The following is a 22,721-nucleotide window of genomic DNA, read 5'->3' on the forward strand; positions in this document are numbered from 1 at the left end:
GCTGCTTCCTGTCACTAACCCTGTAAAAAATGTAATGTCTGTATTAGATACTCAGGAAAGGATCCTGGCCACAGTCTTCATTCAGTACCAAATGCTCAGTGGACAAGAGAAGTCCAGGCCAATGCTCAAGAATGACCAAGCCTAGGGGGAGGGGTCAGCTCAAATAAGCAATAATTTCTAAAGTCCAGACTTGTCCATGTCAGCTATGGAAGGCAGTGAGCTCCCTAGCCTCAAAGGTAATTAAGAGAAGTGATGTTAAACACAAGACTCGTGGTCTTGTCCATGCTGGAGCAACTATATTACCTTATGACAGAACATAGTGTTCAGACTTTGGCCTGAAAAAGACAAGGCCCATGCTCTGGAGTCGGCCATCAAGAGCAATGACTGTGCAACAGTCTAGCATCAAAGTACCAAGTACAGAGTGGAGTAGCTAGAGGCAGACTTATGCCCCAAAGGCCAAGGCTGGTTTCACTGGAATCCAGGATAGAGAAAAGAGCAGGGCCGTGGGGACCACTGGGAAGTTTGAGCTGCAGACAGGAGACTAGCCAGCTCTGTTCAAATCTAGCCAAACAAAGGATGTTAGAAACAATAGACATGCTGTGGGCACCTGGAGTACTGAGGGAAAGACAGACCAGAGTTCTCAATCTAGAGGTCAGTGATGAAGGCCAACGCACAGTGTTTGTATTTCCCACAGAAAATGTCAAAAGTAAAAAATACTAATTGTGAAGTTAAAACTTAAAAATTTAAAAAACACTCAGGTATCTTTCTAACCTCCCTTGAAAAGTCAGAAGCATGTTGAGAGAACAGTATCAACAGATCCTTAAAGCCCTTGGTGCAAGTCCTGGAGCTGCTGCTGACTAAGCACAAACAATGGCCACTTGCTTAGGTGTGGTCTTGGCCTGGACCTGACGGGTCATCACAAGCCCAGACATATACATACCCTGGAGCTTTAGCGAGGATCCTACTACCCCACTTCTGCTGCCACCTACTCAGTCCACTGTCTGAGAGATGTCAGGAGTTTCAAATCCATACAATTAACCATTGAGGTTGAGACACAAGGCACTGGGACAACCTTGAAGAACTGGGTTCGGTGGAAGTCATTATTTCACAGGGAATGCAGTCAACATGAAGAGAAGACAGTTTTAGGAGACTCACAAAGGCAGTAGGTATTTTCCTCACTAACGATCTGTCCTCCTCATAGAAACTGACACCTGAGTCTCTACCACTACTGTAATTAAGAAAGGTGTTTTCCATCCTTTTACTACCAAGTCTCAGAGCTTTGTCTCTTATAGAAAGTCATACTCTAAGCAGTCATGTCTAGGAAGTATGTACATTTAATATGCTTAAGTTACATTAGAGATTAAAAAGGCCATCAAATTCCAGGTGTTAATTACACCTAATCCAACTCCTTTTTTCCTTCTGTTAATCAAATGCCTAGAGAAGCAAGTTGAAAATTGTTAAAATATGCTAATGGAAAAATAGAATAGTATCTCAGAGACACATTTCAACTCACATTAAGTCACCAAAAATAATCCAGCTACCTATGTTATTTGCATGCAGTTAAAAGCACTTTCAGGACTTATGAACGAGAGCAAAACTATCCATGACAATTCATTATTTCCATTTAGATGTGTGTCAAGAGCCTGGCCTATACAACGGACCCCATTAACAGCCTCCTTCTACGACTCACTTTCATTCAAGAAATACTGAATCAAAAATATGTGCCATGCTTATATGATAGTTCTGTTAATTTGTGTAGCCAGCAAATACACAAATGGACATTTCCTGTATGCTAGTCATCATGATAAACACTAGGGACACAGAACTGGAAAGAGTAAACATATGCCTTGCCTTTCAGAGCATAACCCGTAAACAGAGAGGGTAAAGGAGTGAAAAGCTTCCCACAAAGGAAAAGAACCAAGCTGAACAAAGGAAAGAGGTCCTCGAGGAGAGGACTGATAAGGACAAACTTTAATGGCATGGGGACATAGTATATTGGTAGAGGGCTTGGCTGTCAGGCACCAGGCCATAGATTTGATGCCCAGTATCAAAACTTTAATCAATTAAAAAGAAGTGCTAGAGATGAGTTTTGAGAAACATATATAAAGGTTCTGTAGTGGAGATTAGGTCTCCAAGGACAAAGGGATAACAAGGAGCCTTTTTAACATAGCAAAGCAGAGCTGACCTCGAGATTCTCCCAGCATTGCTCAGTCCCTACCTGTTATAGGGCTGGCAAACCCTGCCACGTCGGCTGAATTCTACAGCCCAGGGACTGGGCTGCCCTTCCCACAGAGGCTCTTCCCTATATAATCCAGACATTTTGGGTACACCCAGATCTTGGTCTCTTGGTTCTCCCCTCTCCTGTCCTCACTCTCCTCACATGGCCAGGCTCAGAGCTGTGTTCACTCTGCACTCTCTATGATGTTTCTGCCTCTAGCTATGCTCTCCCTAATATCTACAATAAACTTTCTCCTCCATCATACCTAGAAGTAGTCAAGTACACCTTTTTTTTGTCATTCAGCAGGAAAAGAGAGAAGAGAAGATAGCTAGAGACTGGCAAACAGGCATGTGGATATGACAGAGGGAATAAGGGACGTCACTGTACAAGATAAAGCTTAGGAGGGAAAGGGCCCCTCAGTCCTTCAGAAGAGAGTGGGAAAGCCATCTGTCTTACACAGATGTGGGAGAAAAGCACTATTCAGAAAGATAACTTTTGCAGCTGACAGAAGAATGGCAAAAACGTTAGGAGGCAATAGAGATGAGCTTCAGGAGTCTAGAGGAAGGCACTTCAGGACTGGGAGAGGCGATGTAGGAGAAGAGTAAAGAATCTGGAAGCCATTTAGGAGATAGAAGCAATAGAATTCAATGAAGGGCACATCCAGGCAAGGAGGCTGAGGAAGAAGGCTCTAGCATGTAGACTGACTAACCAGTTAGAATGCTAGCCACATAGGCTCATAGCACTTGGAAAAGAACCATAGTAATGTGGTAGAATAGACCATGAGTTCAGTTAGCTTTAGAACAATGACGTTAAAACATCTTTAGCAAATTAAAAACACAGAGTCTGATGATCTAGAAGGCCTGAGGCTTCCTTATGATATGTACATATATGTTTATGCTTATAGAAATGTATGAGAACACACACCATCTATGTGTGTGTGTGTGTGTGTGTGTGTGTGGAAAGATACTATGCACATGAATATGCAATATCTATATTCCATCTATCTATCTATCTATCTATCTATCTATCTACCTACCTACCTACCTACCTACCTACCAACATACCTACCTACCTTCCTATCTACCTACCTACCTATCTTGAAGCCTGCCCCCCGAGTGACAAACTTCCTCTAACAAGGCCATACCTCCCAAAGTGCAACTTCCTATGGACCTGTGGGGACCATTTTCTTTCAAACCATCATACTATCTTAGTGTTTTCTCTACTAAATCAAGCCACTGATGGGAAAATGCCACTCAAGTAAAGAGGAAGGAAACAAATAGATGAGGAGGGAAAGGAAGGGGAGGAGAGGAGAGACCTGGAGGGAAACTAGCTTTTAACAAATATGATAGATAGATAGATAGATAGATAGATAGATAGATAGATAGATAGATAGATAGGTGTAGGTAGGTAGGTAGGTAGGTAGATAGATAGATAGATAGATAGATAGATAGATAGATAGGTGTAGGTAGATAGATAGATAGATAGATAGATAGATAGATAGATAGGTAGGTAGATAGGTGTAGGTAGGTAGATAGATAGATAGATAGATAGATAGATAGATAGATAGATAGAATATAGATATTATATATTTGCGTGCACCTAATGTCTTTCCATGTGTATACACACACACAGGCATGCACACACATACGTAGAGAAGGTAACAGAGGGCAGGGCAGGGCAAGGCAAGACAGGGCAAGGCAAGGCAAGGGAGACTGAACTCTTAAAACAATAATAAGAAAGTAGGAGCTAAGGGGGAATCACCAGTGCAGAATGCTTCAAGAGAGGCTAAAATGGATACTAGAAATTACCAGTGGGTGCTGTTTAAAGGAAAGGTGTAGGAGTGGAGGTCAAAGCAAGAAAGGAAGATCTGGGGAGACAGGGAGACATAAGGATACATATTTACCAAGTACACACAGGGTCTTACAGACTTCTGTGGCAGGAAAGTCAGGCTAGAAAAAGAGGCATGGAGATTAACATGAATCCCAGTGGCAGACTGTCTGGAACCTCCTGTGCCCAACCAGGGCCATGTGTGCCAAAAACAGAGCTCAGGGCAGGCAGGGGTGCCTGAGAGAGTCAATGACCTAAGAAGGATCTTGACCACCTGTGGAGCCTGTGATCTACTCTGCTTCTCTAGCTGTGCCCTCCTCCATCTCCAAAACTGCCTCTGTCTACACAGTCGCCATTCACCACTGTCTGTGTATCCCTTTCTGTTCCAGGACACAGGAACTTGGAAATCTCATTGGTTGCCCTCTGGACCTAGATCAGACATACAGCATGTTAATAAACAAAAGGTGAAATGGGTTCAATGACATAGTTTTGACTTATTAAAAGGAAACTCATGAATACACTAAGAAGGCAATAAGCCAGGTATAGCAAAGCGTGGAATGATGGGTGGACGCACAGACATGAGACTGGCCATCGATGTAACTTTCAGATGATGGTTGGGAATATAGCTCAATGTGCAAAATGACTGCTGTGCAGGCAGGAGGATCTGAGCTTTGATCACCAGAACCTGTGTAAACATCCAAGCCTGGTGCTTCCCTTGTGTCCCTAGCAGTGGGGAAGGCATGGAGGAAAGTAGACTGGGGCCAAATCACTAATCTCCAGATTCACTGAGAGAGCTTGTCTCAAATAATAAGGCAGATAAGATTTGAGGAAGATACCAGACACTGACCTCTGGCCTTCACACACATTTCCACCCCACTCCCAATACACACACACCCTATACTCCCTCTGACACAAACAATGTCTGCGTGGGACCAAGGAGTAATGGAAAAACTTCTTTGAAATTCAGTGTTCTCATCTACTCATCAACAGGAAAATTCCTAACGTTCCTTCACGACCTTAAGTTCTTTTTAACTGTCAATGACTCCTTGCTTGAGGTTAATGTGATTAATCGCAGCAGATGGACTTTCTGTGATACACTTAATTTGTAATTTTGAGAGCATGTCTAAACCTCCCTGAAATATATGATGGCTTCTCTGAGATTACTTCAGAGCCTGTTAAATATCCAAAGACAGACAAATCCCAGACAGTCTTAAAAGGGAATGGAAAAGAAAATGACATTTTCAAAAGGGAGACAAAGCCTTTTGTTTAAAAAAGGTAGAGAGCTTCCTTCATTTAAATCTCTGTGAATGAGAGCTGGTTTCATAGGAGACTTTCTCATTTTAGAATTTCAAGTAAGCTGAAAAAATAAGCATATGTGTGTTTCCAGTGATTCCTAGGGAAGATAGGGACAACAGTTAATATGACAAGTAATTACCCCTCCTTACATTTTAATGAGATTTTTCTAATTCTGCTATGACACAAATAAATGAACTTATTTTTCTATTAAATGCTGTCATATGAATATTTTAAAGGCAACTGTATAACAGACCCTATTTTGAGTTATAGCTGATACAAACACATGAAACATTTGTGGTCCCAAGATGCACAGTGCAAGATAACAGGAGCTGAGGGGCTTGAGACAATAAAACCAGGATCCTGCTTCAGGGCTCCTGATTTTACATTTTAGATCATTTAAAAACTGCTCCCACCCCCATCCCACCTAACACACATAGAGGCTGCATTCCTAAAGGATACTTGGTGGAAGAGGTTTCATTTGAGTTGTGATGGGCAAAGAATCCAGACTCATAGAGTACCATATACTGCCCTGAAAGGTCGCTGGGCAAGAAGTCTGGGTAACAAAGGGCTGGGACATTCTGGTTTTGTTGTCTGATTATAGGAGGAAGAAACTGCTTATAAGTACTTTCTCTGTGATTTAAAGATTTAAAATAGCTTAAAAATCTCACATTGAAATGAATGTCAATGTTAGCACCATTTTGGGATCATGATAGAATCTAATCTTCAATAACATGTACCAATACATAAGAGCAGATTAAGTTGCATGTCCTAGGACTTTACACTCTTAATAATGGTTATTACTTTAGGCACAGGGATTACAGTAATTCTGTCTCAAAAATGGCGTTGGGAAGTGAGATGAGAAAGACAGTTAAAGGGGACGGACAATTTTAAGTAGATTCTAAAAACAAATTCAGACAAGACTTGAGAGTGACTTGACTAGCTTGGGCATGACAGATAGGCACTGAGTATCAATGTCACACTGCAGCAGATGTCATGACCAGAGCAGCCATCAGGCCACTAGTTTTTGTGATTGTAACAAATGTATATGACACTTTACCAGAAAGCCACACAGGCCTTGACACATTCCAAATACGGAGGGGAGGCATAACGTCCTGCTTTCGATAAATCACTTTACCCTTCAGTTTTTTCACAGTAAAATTAAAATTGAAAGCTTAGATTTTGGGTCTCTGGACAAGAAAGGAAATTGATTTTCAGTCTTTGCTATTGACATTCCCAGTCAAATATCCACCAAGGATTATTTGATGAACTGTGTATGAACTGAGTGAAGAGCTTTTAAATCTTCAAGATGTACCAGTCACTCTTCCCCATAAAATCCTAGAAGTGTGCATGAGTGAGATAGGCTAATATTTTTATTTTTAAAATGTCATGGGGGAAACAGTGTTTCCTATATGGGACAGGTTGGTCCTTCCCAAAGAAAATGTGCATTGGGCATGGAATAATTCAAGATCAATACAAAATTGCTGAAGAAGGACTGCTGGGCTATCTCGAGCTCATCAAGGCTTGCCTGTCTTATGGTGCTATTTTCCACAACTGGAGTTGCATGTCACAGACGCCTTGCCATGAATGAGGAGTTCTGTGTAGCTGCTGGAGTATCCTGAGAATGACCACTATGTCTACAACTGATGGAAGGGCTGCCATAAAGGCAGTATAGCGAGTTGCAAGTTACAAAATTGGTGCGTAGTTGACAGACTTAGCTCAAGGTACCAAGGCACCAGGGAAGGTTCTAAAATCTGTCAACTAACAGTCACTCATTCTAGAACCTTAGCTGATTTCAATACAAAACGAACACTAAAAAGAGTGCTTAAAATACAGGCCTATCGTTAACATCAGCAGTGCTTCAAAGCGTTTAACACTGCTATGGAGATTAGAGTGGCTTTGGATGTCAAAGTGCAACCAAACTGACAATGACCACTTTTGTATTCTTGGCTCAGACTAGGAGGAAACTCAGATATGCTTACTGGTATGAAGTAAGAACTCCAGGAGAAACCCTCTGCTTTAGTCTGGAAAATAAGCCAGAAGGTCCCTGGTTGCAAGTGGAAACAGCAAAAGGTCTCTGGTTATTGGACCCAGGACAGTGAAGCAGGCTCCCTTGGCTGTATTTACCCTCTTGGTAGCCTTTAGACTCTTTGCCCTGGATATAGATAGATATAGATACTCAATGTAGAAGAAAGAGTGGAGGAGCTGGAGAGATGGCTCTGCAGTTAAGAGCATTGACCTCTCTCTTCCAGAGGTCCTGAGTTCAATTCCCAGAAACCACATGATAGTTCACAATCATCTGTAAGAGATCTGATGACCACTTTTGGTGTGTCTGAAGACAGTAACACTGTATTCATACATAAAATAAATCTTTAAAAAAAAAAAACCAAAAAACGAAAGAGTGGAATCAAGAAAGCTCCAATTTCCATTTGGAGGAAACAGGAGGAACAAAGGAAAAAAAAAAAAAAACTAAAGTATTTGGGACACAGTAGGAATTCCAAGATTCAGCACCACATGTGCACACAAAGCCCCAGGCCTCAGTAGCTTGTTCAGCCTAGAGATTAGCCAAGGGCAGAGATCTGCTCAGGGACCTGGCCAGCCAGTGGTGGCAGAGTCACTGCTATGTGGACTAGCAATGCAGGCTTTGACACTGAGTCAGATGGGGGCTACAGCACAGTCTGTACAGCTGAGGCTCTTCTCGCTTAGGCAGGAAGCCAATGAGGGAACATGTGAGAATTAGAATGAAACTTACTGTCCCGTAAGGAAATGCTCAGAAGTTTCCAGACTCAAACCATCATTGTTAACACAGGAAAAACCAGGAAGATGCCAGTGAGCAAGTAAGACGATTAATTCAAGGTACTTCTGACACAACAAAGATGTTGATAAAGACTTTGAGTTATCAATTATAAACATGTTTGAACAAGTATTTTGACTTTAAAACCATCAGAAAATTAAAAGTTCAACAAAAGACAAAGCATGAAAAGAAAAATTAAACATTGCCACCAAGAATCACAACAAGCAAAAGCCTTGTGGGAAGACCTCACAGTAGGTCACAGACAGAGAGGAAATCTCAAACTAAAGACAGGAAATCAGCATCAAAAGACTGTGACACAAAAAGTGAAATATCTGATTTTTATGGGATTAGAGACATAAAGGAAAGAGAAGTGTGCATGACAGGGGGAAATGTTTTTACACAAACAGCAGCAGCAAACTTTCCAACTGTAACAACAGAGAGACATCTGTGGACTCAGAGCTCCGCAAATTCCCAGCTGGTAACCATGAAGTCCCTGACAAGACCCGGGGTGAAGCCATCTTAGGCAATGTGAAGCTGAAGACGTTGAAAGGATCAGAGAGACTAAAAATTAGATGTGGGTGAGCAGGAGAGAAAGTAGAGCCAGGTAAACAGTTACTTTTCTACCAACGTCCAGGGTGCCAAGCTCTGATTTCAGCATAACAAGTTTAGTCAGCTGTTCTCACATAGAAGCATGCATCACGGTTACTTCTGACATAAAGACCCCATCACTGGGGCCTCGTCCCCACATCTTTTACAGCAGAGGGTTAGGAATGTGTGGATCTAGTAAGCTCCTAGGTAATGCTGATGGCACTGCTCTGACACACGCTTGGAAAATCATTCTCTCCTTAAAGATAACTCAGGCTTTGACATCCAAAAATCTGTTGAACTGGCACATATATAAGACATGTGCCCAGTTTTCAGGTCTCTAACACAAGGAAGGCATCTGAAGAGTACTCAGGTCAGTACAGGGGAGTCCACAGGGAACAGACACTGGTCTCTTAGACACTTTGTATCATATAGAGGTCCTTTGCCTTAGCTGGATCCTGTGGCTCAACCCCCAAAAACCTATTTTCCTTTTCAGTTCCACTAAAAGTCCTCTTTAATTTGTCACTGAACAAACCACAGCAGCCCTCCAGCAGATGAAAATTTTATCAAAGGCTCCTCAGCTCCACTCTGCAGACAATCACCTGTTCCTCTTTCAGGGTACTTGAATAGATGCAAATATATTTTGGCACTCGAGCATATCACATCAAATGCACCTAAGTGTGAATTTCCAAGATGCAGTTTCTATAGCACTTCTAAAATGAGAGATGAATGTTCAAGGGATCTGACAGACCAGCAAGACCAAAAATGTCCACTGATATGAATGTAAAAATTAATTTAACAGTGACCGGTTTTAAAATATATAGTACAGCAAAAAAATAATAATTCAAATAACAATGACTAGTTCCTAGAAGTTCCAAGGCAATGCTGAAATACTTCCTGAATTACAACACGCTTGATTATTGTGCCATTTCTTACTAAGTAGATATATGGCGGCCAGGCGAGGACTTAGAGACTTAGACTAAGAAAAGCTGAGGTCTATGAATAAGACATCATGGTCACATTTGTAATTTCTTCTTTTCATTAATCCAGTTTTTGGAGTTCAGGGGACCTGAGCTCTAGGTACACATTAAGAGAAGAGTATGTTTATATACGAAGATGAAGGGAAAGGTATCTTATACCACGTATTAGATAATACCCAGCTCGTGTTCACAGTTCTAGCAAACATTCTTCATGTTAATGACAATGCTAACTGATTAAAAACCTTTCCTATTTGTGTGTGTGTGTGTGTGTGTGTGTGTGTGTGTGTGTGTGTGTGTGTATTAGGGGGATATGCTATATGAGAAAAGACAGTTTACTGACACAAATTGAAAAGAAGAAAGGAAGAGAACACTCCTGCCCCTAATGGCAACAACCTGCTAAATTTAAACAAATCTATTAGCTGATATTCGCATGTGTTAAGTGATTTAGATAAGGAAGTTGTAATTACTACTTGTGCTTTTTTAATGGCATAACCTAGCACATTTCCAAATGGAAGTAATTTACCAATGAAGAGACAGCTGAATGCCAAATATCAGCAACAAGCTGGAAACTGATGGTGGATAAGGGAGGGCGCCCTGAGTGGCACAGGATGAGCCTAAGGTTCAGGCAAGGGAGAGCAATGTGGACAGATGTCACTGGGATGTGGGTTGACACTCATCTGTGTTTTCTGTCCTAAAACCTTTTCCTTCTAAAAGCAAGGAACAGTTACAAAACTATTTCTTCTGTTATATCCTTCATGGATCCAACTGATAGTTTATATAACAGGCCAATTCTGAGGACTAAGAAACAATGGCCAGGAAGAATGGTAAAACCAGTAACCACTACAGTAAGCCAGAGACTGAACTTAGGACAACAGATGTGGGAAACCAAAGTGCCTGCACTTCTTGGTCTTCGGGGTTATGGATAGAACCTATGCCTAGCTTGGGAAGCCACAGCGATTTAACAGCATATACAAGTCAAGGCTTGAGAGGGTGAAAGCGTGAGTAATAATAAGGGATAATGAATGGTCTGCTACAATTGTTTTTCAAATATTCTGCGTTAATACAGCAGCTGTCCATTATTCCAAGACCCATCTCCAAGAAGCTTGGTTGCCAAGAGTTAATTCAAAGCACTTGCCTTTGCAAAACTTACCTAAGCAGGACATGCAGAAGGGCTCTACAGAACTGCTTTTAAAAAGCTGCCTCATGGGCAAAGCCAAGACAGGCTCTAGTACAAAAATAGTGTTTTATTTAGTCCTGCTCCCCACTTATTGTGTTTTTAATGAAATCCATTTTTGGTTTACTCTTTACTATAGGATTTTTAAAAATTAAGCCTTTATTGAGTTAGCTTATGATCCTCATACAAATGCTGAATTTGGCCTCCTTCCTCTCCGGCAGTGAGGATGATCTGGAGGGAGGAACGTATCAGTCCTCTGCACTTCTTTTTATTCTCACTGCACACACTCAACACAACTCCAATTTATCACATCACTTTGTATTTTAAAAACAGGTTCCAGTTGTCACTTTAACAATTCTCAAACATCAAATGAGCCACAGGAGATAATTTTAATCCTTAATTACGAAGGACTGAAGCTGTTTTATGTTCGATAAGATACATAGGATATATGCTAAAGAAAGAAAGGCACAGTGAAAAAAGTTGTCACCTTCTTCCTCTGATGCAATGCCTTGATCTTCCATCTACCACTCCCCTGCACTGGCACTTACTAATGGCATTTCTACTCTAAGGACAACACTCTAGTTCAAGCCGCTCAGCAGAATGCCAGAAGAACTCAAGCCCACCAGATCTGAACATCATGGTACCACGATAAATTAAGAATTAAGAATTAAGGACACTTCACAGTGTTGCAGGGTATTTGATCTTACTGAGAATCCCAAGACTGAGCTATTTACTGTAAAACCTGTTTCTAGTTGTGGTGTGGTTCAGCCTTAGCACACCTTTAAGCCTTCTGGCTGGAATACAGACAAACCCTGACTACACGGCTTTAATCTCAAACAATGAAGATAAAGTTAGTTTATAGAAGGAAGCACCCATGTTTTAGAATGACTTCTAATTGTGGGACAAAGTGATGAATTAGAGAAAGATTTGACAGAATGACTCAGAGATAGGATTAACCCAACTCACAGGAGAAAAGACAGGGAGGAGAAGTGACATAAGAGAGAGCAATGCAGAGAGAGAGGAGGCAGTGTTACTGGCACAGTTATAGAGTAACAGGTTGCAGAGAGAAAACAAGCTACACACAGGTGAAGACAGAATGAGCCAGCAAATGAAAAGCAGCCAGAATATTAGAAAATATTGTGAAAGTTAGTATGAGGCCAAGCAGAGCAATTCAGTCAGAGGCCAAAAGAGAAGCCAGACTGAGTCAGTCACCTTAGAGAGGAGTTTGAAAAAGAATGGTTGAGTCAAACCAGCCAGCCAGAGTTCGGAAAGAAGAAAAAGGGTGAGCTAATTCAGTAGTAAGTCTCAGAGGATGAAAATAAGGCCTATATAAGATTTTAGGGAAGCTAGAAGCTCAGCCTAGGTTAGCAGATGGACAAAGTAAGCTTCAGAGATGACAATTATTACAGGAGAATTTATATATAATTTTACACTGCAGGGAAGAAAAGTCCTGTAATCAGCGTTCAATGTCAATTTACTTCTATGGCTCTCTTAGCAAAAGTCACATCTGAGATAAGAAAATCTAAAGTTTAGTTCTTAATATGACCACTACCCAAAACAGGCATACTTTAAACTGAGTTATCCAGTTAGGTAGGAGAAGTGAATAGGCAAGTAAGCAAGTGTGTAAATAAATAAATAGATTCATGTGAGACATTAGTAACATTTATTATTCAAACCACAAAAGAGTTAGAGACATAATTACAGCCATGTAAAGAATTTCAGAAAGCTCAATAAACTAGCAATCCTTCTTTCCTGGGCAGCAGAGAGGCAAGGTCACCCAGAGTTAGATGTTAGGCTCTAGGTAGAGCTCACATTGGAGAGTACTCTTTAAAGAACTCAGCAGTTCCAAGAAAATACAAGGTAAGTTTAGAATATCTTGCTTAGAAAGTAAGCCAATGTTTGCAAAACAATGTCAAGCCAAAAGACCTAGAAGCCACCTTGAAGGAATTCACACTGGCCAAATCTGAAACAATTTGAATGTTCAAAATAAATAACGGCCAAATAGCAGATACTAAATACAGTGCTAAATTATGTGACTCTGCTCGTGTAAATGTATAAAGGCACAAACATCAAGAAGAAAAAGCTTTTCCTCACACTCAAAATTCAATTGACAAATGCAAAAGAAATGATAAGAAAATTATCTTTTTGCAACCAACAAAATAATAATTTTCAGCAAGATTTAAAAAAATAGTTTCTGAATCAGTGAATCAACTACGACAAAGGATAGAACATTGATAATCAGAGCACCTTCCCAGCACATTTATCTAAAACCAAAGCCAGGGGAAGAAACTTCACAGAGAAAAGGCATAGGAAAGGAAGGTCCACCTTTACCAGGGAACCAAAGTGAGCAGCATCAGCAGCAGACAGATAGAAATCTGGGGTGGAAGAGGAGAAAAGTACAGCACTGTCAGAAATGCATCACACAGAGAGTCCAAGTCACTCAGTGGGAGAGAGAGCCCTTGCCTAGTGTGCCCAAAGTCTGACCTCAGCACTGCCTGCAAACAAACTGCATGACATCAGTGTAATTATGAAAAAGACCAGAGAAAGCCTACATTTAAGACATACTGCAGTATATCTGACACATTCTTTTCAGTGTTGTAAGAGTCCAGGAAAGAACAAGGATGGGGTCCAGACTAAAAAGGCTAGAGATGTGGCCGACCATGCATGCACACTCAATGCTGACCTATGAGGGCAGGTGGCCAAACTTGAATGGAGTCTGAGGCTAACCATCAGTTTTCTAATTGAATAGCTGTACTGAAGATGTTTGGAGAACCTCCCTAGTGGAGGGAATATACACTGATGTACTCAGAGAATATTGGACCCTGTCACAATCTGAACCCCAGATGTCCCGCAGAGGCCATGTGCTAAGTGTTGTCTCCTGAGTTTGCAGCAGTTGGGACCTGCAAGAGGTGCAGTCTCCTAAAAGGTCTTCAGAGTTCTGGTGCACTTCTCTCTTGCCTTTTGTTTTCTGGCCACAAGGTAAAGAGTTTAGTCCACCAGAGGCTCAAAGCCAAGTAACCAAACCTTCTTTTCTCTTAGCAACTTAGTTTCAGAGAAAAAAGGCAGGTTGACATGTATAGTTACTTTAACATGGCTCTATAATTAAGTTCTGTACTGATTTTTATACTTTTTTTAATAGTACTGCAGTTGTTTTGCATATAATTGGACCTACTTATTAGAAGGACATAAACATTACAAATAAAATATTAAAGGAAATTATCGTATTACATTTTTTACTTGTAAAGGGTACTCTTTAACTTTAAAAATCCTCTAATGCTTAATCTTCCTAACAATTGTAAATATTCATAAATATGTGATGTTTAATTCAACAGACAGTGGGCGTTATAAAGCAGCCTTCCAGCAAGACAGGAAAGGAGACATAATGAAGAGACAGCCTTTACCCTCTGGGTCCCTAATCAGTAAAATGCACATGCTTCCCAGTTTCAGCTTGCTGTCTCCATACACACAAAGACCTCTGAAAATCAGAACCAGATACCTTGATTTAGCTGTGTGGCATCCACAATCTGAACACCATTCACAGAGCACTGGGACCCACTCAGGGGTATCAGAGTCACGGTTCCCCCAGCATTCTCAAAGACACAATGCTCACTTTCCAAGTCAAGGCCATGAAGGACTAGGAGAGAAAAACAAAGGAGAAAGTTAGGCTCCACTTTGGTGTATGCTATTATGATTCCCACCTATTTGTTGAATTTCCATTTTGAACACATCTTTTATTTTTCATAGAAGTGCTGTAACATACCTTTTTAGTAAGAAAATTCTAATCTATCAGTCTGTAACATCGAGTGGCAGAGACAAAGGACCACTGACAACCACCTCAAAGAGTCTGGTTCTCTGCTTCTAAAAACGTCAGCTGTCATGGCAGCTTCTTCTTCCCAAAGGACAACACAGTTACTAGCTTATTTAACAGAGAACCTCTGCTCACTACTGACAAACTTGCACCAGCCACAGGGAGACACAAGAACGAAAGCATCTGTGGGCGTATAACCCATGAGCACCTCCACACTTAAGATAATGCTTCCCAGAAACAGAAAACAGAGGTATGGCACGGCCCCAAGGAGGTTCTAAGACAGTAGTTCTCAACCTGTGGGTTGCTACACCCTTGGAAAACACAAATACATTGCTATTCATAATAGTAGCAAAATTAGTTATAAAGTAGCAACAAAAATAAATTTATGGTTGGGTTCACCACAACATGAGAAATAATGAGAGGTCAGTGCATTAGGAAGGTTAAAAACAACTATCCCAGGAGCTTCCAAAGGCTTCGCTGGGGTGCCTACTGCCACAGCCTGTGCAGACTCTGAAACCTCACTGATGGTCATCTGATCATCTATGACCACCTCTCAGATAAACTAGTTTCTTTAGGAGTAGCTCTCACATTCTCTGTAGAACTGCAACAATGGATGTCTCTGGTCAAAGACCATTGTCCTTACTAACTGCCATCATACATGGCTACTCCCATAGCCAAAGGCATAATTCAAACAAGGGGCTTGATGCCAAAACACATTTAAAAGTACTTGAGTCTAGAGGCATCTGGAATTGATTTTGGCTCTCCCCATCTCTAGGAATACTAAGTGTACACAGAAACATGTGACAAGTGGATCATTAGCATATACTTGATAGAAAAGCAGGTTCCTCACCAGGAACTCTAAACTTACCTTGAAATGGTGTAATTCTTCCCCCAATCACCACTGTGCCCCTCTACACGTTGACACCAACTCAGACCACGTTCTCCACCACAGACCTGTCTAAGGGATGCTCAGAACACTAAATGCTGCCGTCTGCTCAGGCTGATTGCTAGCCACCTGTATGCCTTGTGAAGACTGGAGAACACCCAGGAAGCCATGCCTTCTGATAAACGCCTGGCATGTGCTCTCATGCTCTGTGTAGAGAACTCTCTAAATCCTGCCTTTTGAAAGACCTGGGATCCTTTATCCATGTCTGCTGGCTCATTTCCATCAATCACGATGGCAATACAGAGTGACAGGTGTACAGTGATTTAAACCACTTTACTAGCAGGGAAGAGAATGAACATGAAGTGGCAGAAAGAAGTCATACTTTAATTTTGTTCACTGGGTTAACCATCCTTGATATTCAATTGGGTTGTAGTCAAAATTACAGATACACATACAGTGAACAATATGCTTCAACATTTTCTCTAACTATATCAACATCAATCAGGAAAAAGAGATTGTTCATTATCTATGGTTTTTAAAAACAATCTTACCAATATCTTGCTCTGTTGAAGCATCTTCTCTGCCAACATAAGTCTGACCTTCCTGAGAAGTAAATTCAATAATATTCGTTAGTGAGTGCAGCAGGACATCCTGCTGCTCTACGTCTCATCCTACCTTGATGCATTCCACTGCCAGGTAACAGAATGAACAAGGTCTCAGGTACACAATGGCCTCAGTGAGTTTAGGGTACTGAATACTGACGTGACATCCTTTGAGGTCTGCTAAGTACCAGCACCAATGCAAAAGCAAAGTGCTCAAAAAGTGAAAGCTCTTACAGTCAGCTCAGGGCAGCCATTTCAAGGATGACTCCGATCAGTCAGTGGACAAGGGCTTTATTGTGTCCAAAGATGTATGACATGAGAGGCCACAAAACTCAAGACAGTAAGACAATGTCATTCTGAGACTTAGATCAGAGAAAAGCCATTAAAATTGAGGTAACAGAGGCAGCCTTTGATAACTGATAAGGAACTCTGATCTCTAAAACAGTGGGAACTGTTCAGAACCAAGGTTGACAGTTTAAGAGGAAGGTATCACATAATTACCGGGCAGCACCCGCAACTATGCACACAGCAAGTCCCAGTTCTGGGCTCTTGTTCCTTCCTCAGTTTTCCTACCTTTTTTCCTTATCTTCCTTTTTATGATTCTACAGGAAAGAAACCAAAATGGATGACTCATCATTTAACTTCAGAACTCTATATACACAGGAACTTCAAATACCACTGAATCCCAATGAACTGTAGAAAATCCCCCAAGGCTCAAGGATTTGTTGTATATTCTTTAATAGTTGTATTCATGGCCATAAAGTATTATAATAAACCTTGCTACAGTCTAAGGGGAAATTTGGAAACAAAATTAGAATGTTCTACTTAAGCAGTTTCTACCTTCAAGTGATACAAGATGATTCCTGTACTCAGAAGGTCATCATCAATGCCAATCAGGTGAGGCAGCTCAGAGTCCAGAACCACACCAATGCCCTCTTTCCTAAGGGCTAGGGTTTGCTCCTAAAATCAGGAGAGAGAAAAAAAAAAGATTATTTGGGGGAAAGACAACTTCATATTAGGTGTGTCTTTAGATATTTGAAGTAAGTAATATTTTACTTCATATAAAAAAAAAACAGAAAGAAAAATAGATGTTAAAACCTGGCAGGCAGTAGGCAAAGTGAACTTGGAGCATATAAAATGTTCAACATAAAATGAATTAAACTCTTAGTTTGATATATATAACCTTTTCAAAGTCAATCTCAAGGCTCATCTTTTTAGCAAGGACTTTACAATCACCCTCTATAAAGTATCTTTTCTCCCTTCTTCATACCTGCACTTTCTTAATAGCTAGAAGTTTCTTTAATTGCCAATCCCTCTCTCTGGTCACCAGGATATACTGAGCATGCTTTTGAGATGGCAGCTCCCCAACTAAGTTCTGCAGCTCTGTATCAGAGAAACCCTCAACACCGTATATCATCTTCAAAGGGATTCAGACCTCTCTGCATACTTACACACACATCTAACAGTTTTTCCCACTTCATCCACAGGAGTGGTTTAAATGGAAAATGCCCCCCCCCAAAAAAAGTCTTAAGTATTTAAACATTTGATCCCCAGTTAGTAGCTCTGTTTTGGAAGGTGTGAGGAATACAGCCTTGCTAGAGGAAGTATGTCATTGAGACCAGACTCCTATTCCTTCTAATTTGCTCTTTTCTTCCTATTTGCCATGTAAGGGGTGAGCTCTCCTGTCATCATGGAGGCCCTATGCTGTCACATCTCCTCATCATGATGGACTCTTACGCCTCTGAATTATAAGTAAAAATAAACCCTTCCTTCTACAAGCTGTCTTAGTCATGGTGCTTTATCCAGCAACAGAAAAGTAACTACACAAAGCACAACACCCTTAGCTTAGCTGAACCTTCCATATGTCCCCCAAGAGAGATACTTCTATGCCAAATCTCTCTGTACTTCCAAATTCCTCCCTGCCACTCTCTTGAAACCACCTCCTGGAGGCTGTCAATCTTGGACTCTACTCACACTCACTCCCTGAATGATGAATCTCACCCTGACTCTTGACTTACCAGCCATTCACATCCTGAGAACTCTCCAATTAAAATTGATAGGACATATCTCTTCCTTAAATTCCATACTTGTATACTTACACCTGCCTAGCTCAGTATCTTTAGAGAAATAACAGATTGTTAGCTCAAACTTAACACATTATTAAGAGTCCTCAAACCTGTAGACTATCCACCCCAGCAAACACCAATCTTCCTTATAACTCATTACTCAGATGAAATCCCTTGGCTATACGTCACTCCTTTCTTTCTCTAAATTTCATACCTATAGTGTTGAGTCTACCATCCAAATATACCCTAGGTCACTACTCAAAACTATTTTGGCCAACCCTAAGCCATCATTACCTTTCATCTGGATCACTACAACGGCCCAAGTCATCACTTGAATTCATACTTCAGTAGCCAGAGAGATGTCAAAACAGGAAATCCTGCTCAGAGATGTTAAATGCCCTCTACTGTTGCTGAAACGCTAAAGCCTTTATAATGCTTTACAAGTACAGCTCGGCCTCATCTGTTCCTACCCTACACTAATCTCTTGCCACTGCCTCCTGTAGTTCCCAAACTTGCCGGCCAGCTCAACTGTAGGACTTCATCGCTGATGGCACTTCTACTTTAGCGGCTACAGCATTACCTGCCATTGCTCTTCTATTTCTTTCCTAGAAGCAGTGTTTGTGCACCTTACTGCTACTGACACTTATAACTCATCCTTACCTACTGGTGCATATGAGACATTGTCCCTGGTCGCTATTCTCAAATGTGGGTAATAGCTTAGATCTGTGTGAGGTAGTAGCAACCAAAAATGCCCCCAGACCTTGCATGTGTCCCCTGGATACACAACAGCCTTGGTATATAACATGCCCATCACTTCCTCCATGTCTCCATTCAAAGTCCCTCACTCCAGCCCACTACTAAACAGCAAGGCCCAGCCTTCCGCATGCCCACTTGTTTCCCTCTTAAGCAGCTCTGAACCTCACATTTTCCAAGGGACTGAGGGGGTAGACATAATAATTTAGGGCAGTGTGTCATATATAGAGTCAGAACAATCCCGCAGAAACCAACAGATTCTTATCTTTACTCCATATTTGCACAACTGGTCCAAAACTAAATCGAAGGCTCTGGAGAATTTCAAGGTGGGAAACTGACAGATTCCAAAAGATTTAGGGTAAACATTTCAAATGAAATTGAGCTGAACTAAGTTTGAATGAAATCCTCTGGAAGTGTGAGGCAATGTTGTAGACATGATGGTACCGGGTGGCAAACCTTAGCTACTGTGCATGTTTTCCCATCAGAGATGACTCCTGCGGAATATCTCTCCAACTCTCACTTGCCATCAGGACACATTTCTCTATCTCAGAACTGACACCTAAGCATGCTACGGTTTCTTTCAGGGAAGAATCTATGTACTACGGTGCCATTTAATCCAGCAAACAACAGACTACCTAGCATTTCTAAGCAGAAGATTCTAACCTCTTAAGCAGTGTCAAAGCAAAACTCAAATACTGAACTCAAAGGAGTCCTTGGTAAGCTCGGGGACAGAGTATGAAGAGTGGGGAGTCCCTAGGAACTTCCTTCTGTGGACATTTAGATTTCAAATGCACACTTGGAGACCTGAAGTCACACAGAGGGTAATAGAATGAAGGGACCCAGAAACATGGATATTTAAATTAAAAAAGGACACATAAAAATCACCATTTGGAAGAAAGTAATTTAACTTAACAACCATTAAATAGATACGCAGAGAAACAGTCACCATGTAAGTTAAGATTCTAGAAAGAGAAATGAAGCATACCATTGCTCCTCAATTACTCCTCCTATCAGCCAAGCTCTCGTTCCATGGCTGGGAACCTCAGGCTTGAGGTCGGGAGATTCAGTAACCTTGATTTATGATGCCAAGGCTCTTGCAAACCATGGTTGAAATGAGCACAAAACAAGCCCTATTTCTACCTCTCAGGTTGGTAGGATCCATGCCTTTCCTTCTGATGATGGAATTTCAACAGAAAAGAGACACATTATTTTTTTTTTAAGATATATATTTTGGAGGAGAATTTAACTACTAACTTCCATCTATAAAATAATGCCCCACTGCAAAGTCTGGTCTCTGAACCAGGTGATAGTACTGTACAAAGGAATAAAGCTCCAAGGGGACAAGCTGGCTCTGCCATAGACAGGAAAGGGAAGAGGCAAGTGACCTAAGTCCGGAGACATATTATGTTAGCTCTTTACAAAAGCCATGGATATGAATCATATGGGAGGTGGGGAGAAAAGAAAAGAAAGGAAAAGAAAAGAGAAAAGGAGACTTTGAAAAAAATCATAACAGCTATGACTTAAACCAGAAAAATCATTTTGGATTACATCCAAGTTCACTGTAATGTTCTTTACAAAAAATAATGAAATTGCTTTTTTTCTTCTTTATAGTAAGTTTCATAGACTTTGGAAGCCATTGGAAATTCACAACTTTGGAACTGTTAGGTCAAAAGCAGTACTTGTATTACTTGTTCCCACCACACACACACACACACACACACACACACACACACACACACACACATGCACACACACACATGCACACACACACACACATGACATGGACAAAACCTGCACCCAGGAAAGATTTCCAGGACTAAGAGTGGGGCAGATGAATTTTTGATTAATGCTGCCCTAAAGCGCCATGACATTCAGGCTGCATTCAACTACATGATATTATAAAAGTGTCACCTCATAAAACTGAAAATGAGGGTTTAAATCATTGCTCAAGTGAAAAAGTAATTTCAGACAAAAATATCTATCACATATAAAATATTTATTGAGTGGCATCTACTGTTATACATAATTTATGAAACACCTCTTGGATAAGACAGAATGCTTAACATAGTGGGGCTGGCTCCTTCCCATAACTCCTGGCACATTGGGCCTCAAAGAAAGAAGAAAAATATGGAGAGTTTCAGATAGCATATAGGGGAAAAAGCTTTCAGTCCGCTGAGTGGAGATGCATGAAAAGGGAACCTCAGAGTAATCAGATGTGCCGAAACAGCATCAGGCCATTGTAAAGAATGTGTTTCTTACATTTACAAAAAACTAAAATATCAGCTCAACATGTGGTGCCTCAACCTCCTGACATCTATCTAGGTAAAATATGTAGAATGTAAACCACCACATGTTCAGTGTTGAACATGAGATGGACGCACCTTAGACAAATTCTGGAGACTTCAGGAGTAAGGCAGAAGGTTCTAAGCAGGGTTTCCTAAATTCTGAGAGAACTGCACAAAGACACTGTACACTGTAGGAGTGGCAGTATCACAGTGAAGAGTGCTCAGTTTTTTAAATCATGTCTTTATCCTTAGTTTCTCACATTGAGTCCTGTAAAATCCAACCCGAATAACTGAGTAAGGTCAGACTAATAGGAGGTTACCCTGAACTAGGGGTCTAAACCAATGACAGAGGAGACACTTAGCCTGAGCTCCTGGCTCACATGGAGTCTGCTAAGGGCAGGCAGCCATGCCAGGGTCATCTTCAGCCCCCAGGGGTGCCCGTTACTTGGTATGGAATGATTTTCAAGTGGTTGTTTTTCTCCAAAACAACGAAAAACAGACGCCAGGATTTTGGTCTTACATATTTTACCAACTAGTGACATTGTATAAGTCTGATTCACAGAAAGTACAGCCATCTTCTGCAACCCAGAGCATAAACATGGGCAGATAGAAACATGAGGGGACCTGCCTAATATGGGTGGGAAGGGAAAAAAAGAATCAAGCAGACGGTAAGACTTCTATAAAAATAAAAGCCTGTAGCAGAGGTTATCCGCCAATTTGAAAAGCTGCACATGATTTACTCTAACAGATGGAGAAGAAATTGAAGTATTTGTTGTCTTTCGATAAAATGCATCTTTATTCTAAGAAATATTTGATAAAATATCCTAAGTTGAGAAAAGACATTATGGGACCAGTTGGGTTGGTTCATCTTTACTGTTAAGTTGAGCAGATTTAGACCTACCATGGAAATGCATCAAAAGTTTAACTGCAGGGGATGACCCATTCTTGAATGTGGAAGCCATCACCACATGGACTGGAATCTTGGACAAATACAAAGAAATCAAGCTGAGCCCCAGAATCCATTACTCTCTGCTTCCTGCCTATGGGTGCGACGTGACTGGCTGTCTAACATTCCTGTCACTGTGGCTTTTCCTCCATGACTGCCTGCCATGTCGCCCGCACCCCAAGTGTGAGACAAAATAAACCCTCCTATCCTTAACTTTCCCTGGAAAGTGTTTGCCACAGCAAGTAGATAAGTGGCTAATGACCCTGGTCTACTATGTACATATATTTTTCATCCATGTTTTTAAAAAAAGATCAGCTCCCGTTTGGAACTGTGTTTCTCCTTCCTGAGAGCTGAATGCCAGCAGCAGTGCCACTTTGTGGCAGCAAGGTGGGTTGCACTTCCTTTCCCTTGAGACACTAAAGACAGGACAATACTGTTTCCAGGAACTGAGTCTCTACTGACACTATTGAGACAGGTTGACTTTTAGTCCACGGCAGACGTTGA

The 22,721-nt window shown here is 41.1% G+C and overlaps 1 protein-coding gene across 3 annotated transcripts in view; it reads right to left on the reverse strand.

Annotated features, from left to right (window-relative positions):
- Kif16b (kinesin family member 16B) overlaps positions 1 to 22,721 on the reverse strand; it is a 290,355-nt gene that overhangs the window by 120,391 nt on the left and 147,243 nt on the right. For all 3 annotated transcript variants that reach the window (XM_032904316.1, XM_032904314.1, XM_032904315.1), the window contains 3 exons: positions 17,008 to 17,127; positions 16,117 to 16,168; positions 14,368 to 14,505 (listed from right to left, as the gene is read on the reverse strand). In XM_032904316.1, the coding sequence (XP_032760207.1) occupies positions 14,368 to 14,505; positions 16,117 to 16,168; positions 17,008 to 17,127 (310 nt within the window). The remainder of the gene's footprint in view (positions 1 to 14,367; positions 14,506 to 16,116; positions 16,169 to 17,007; positions 17,128 to 22,721) is intronic.

Source organism: Rattus rattus, chromosome 5 (assembly GCF_011064425.1).
Source record: "Rattus rattus isolate New Zealand chromosome 5, Rrattus_CSIRO_v1, whole genome shotgun sequence".
NCBI classification, from domain to species: Eukaryota; Metazoa; Chordata; class Mammalia; order Rodentia; family Muridae; genus Rattus; species Rattus rattus.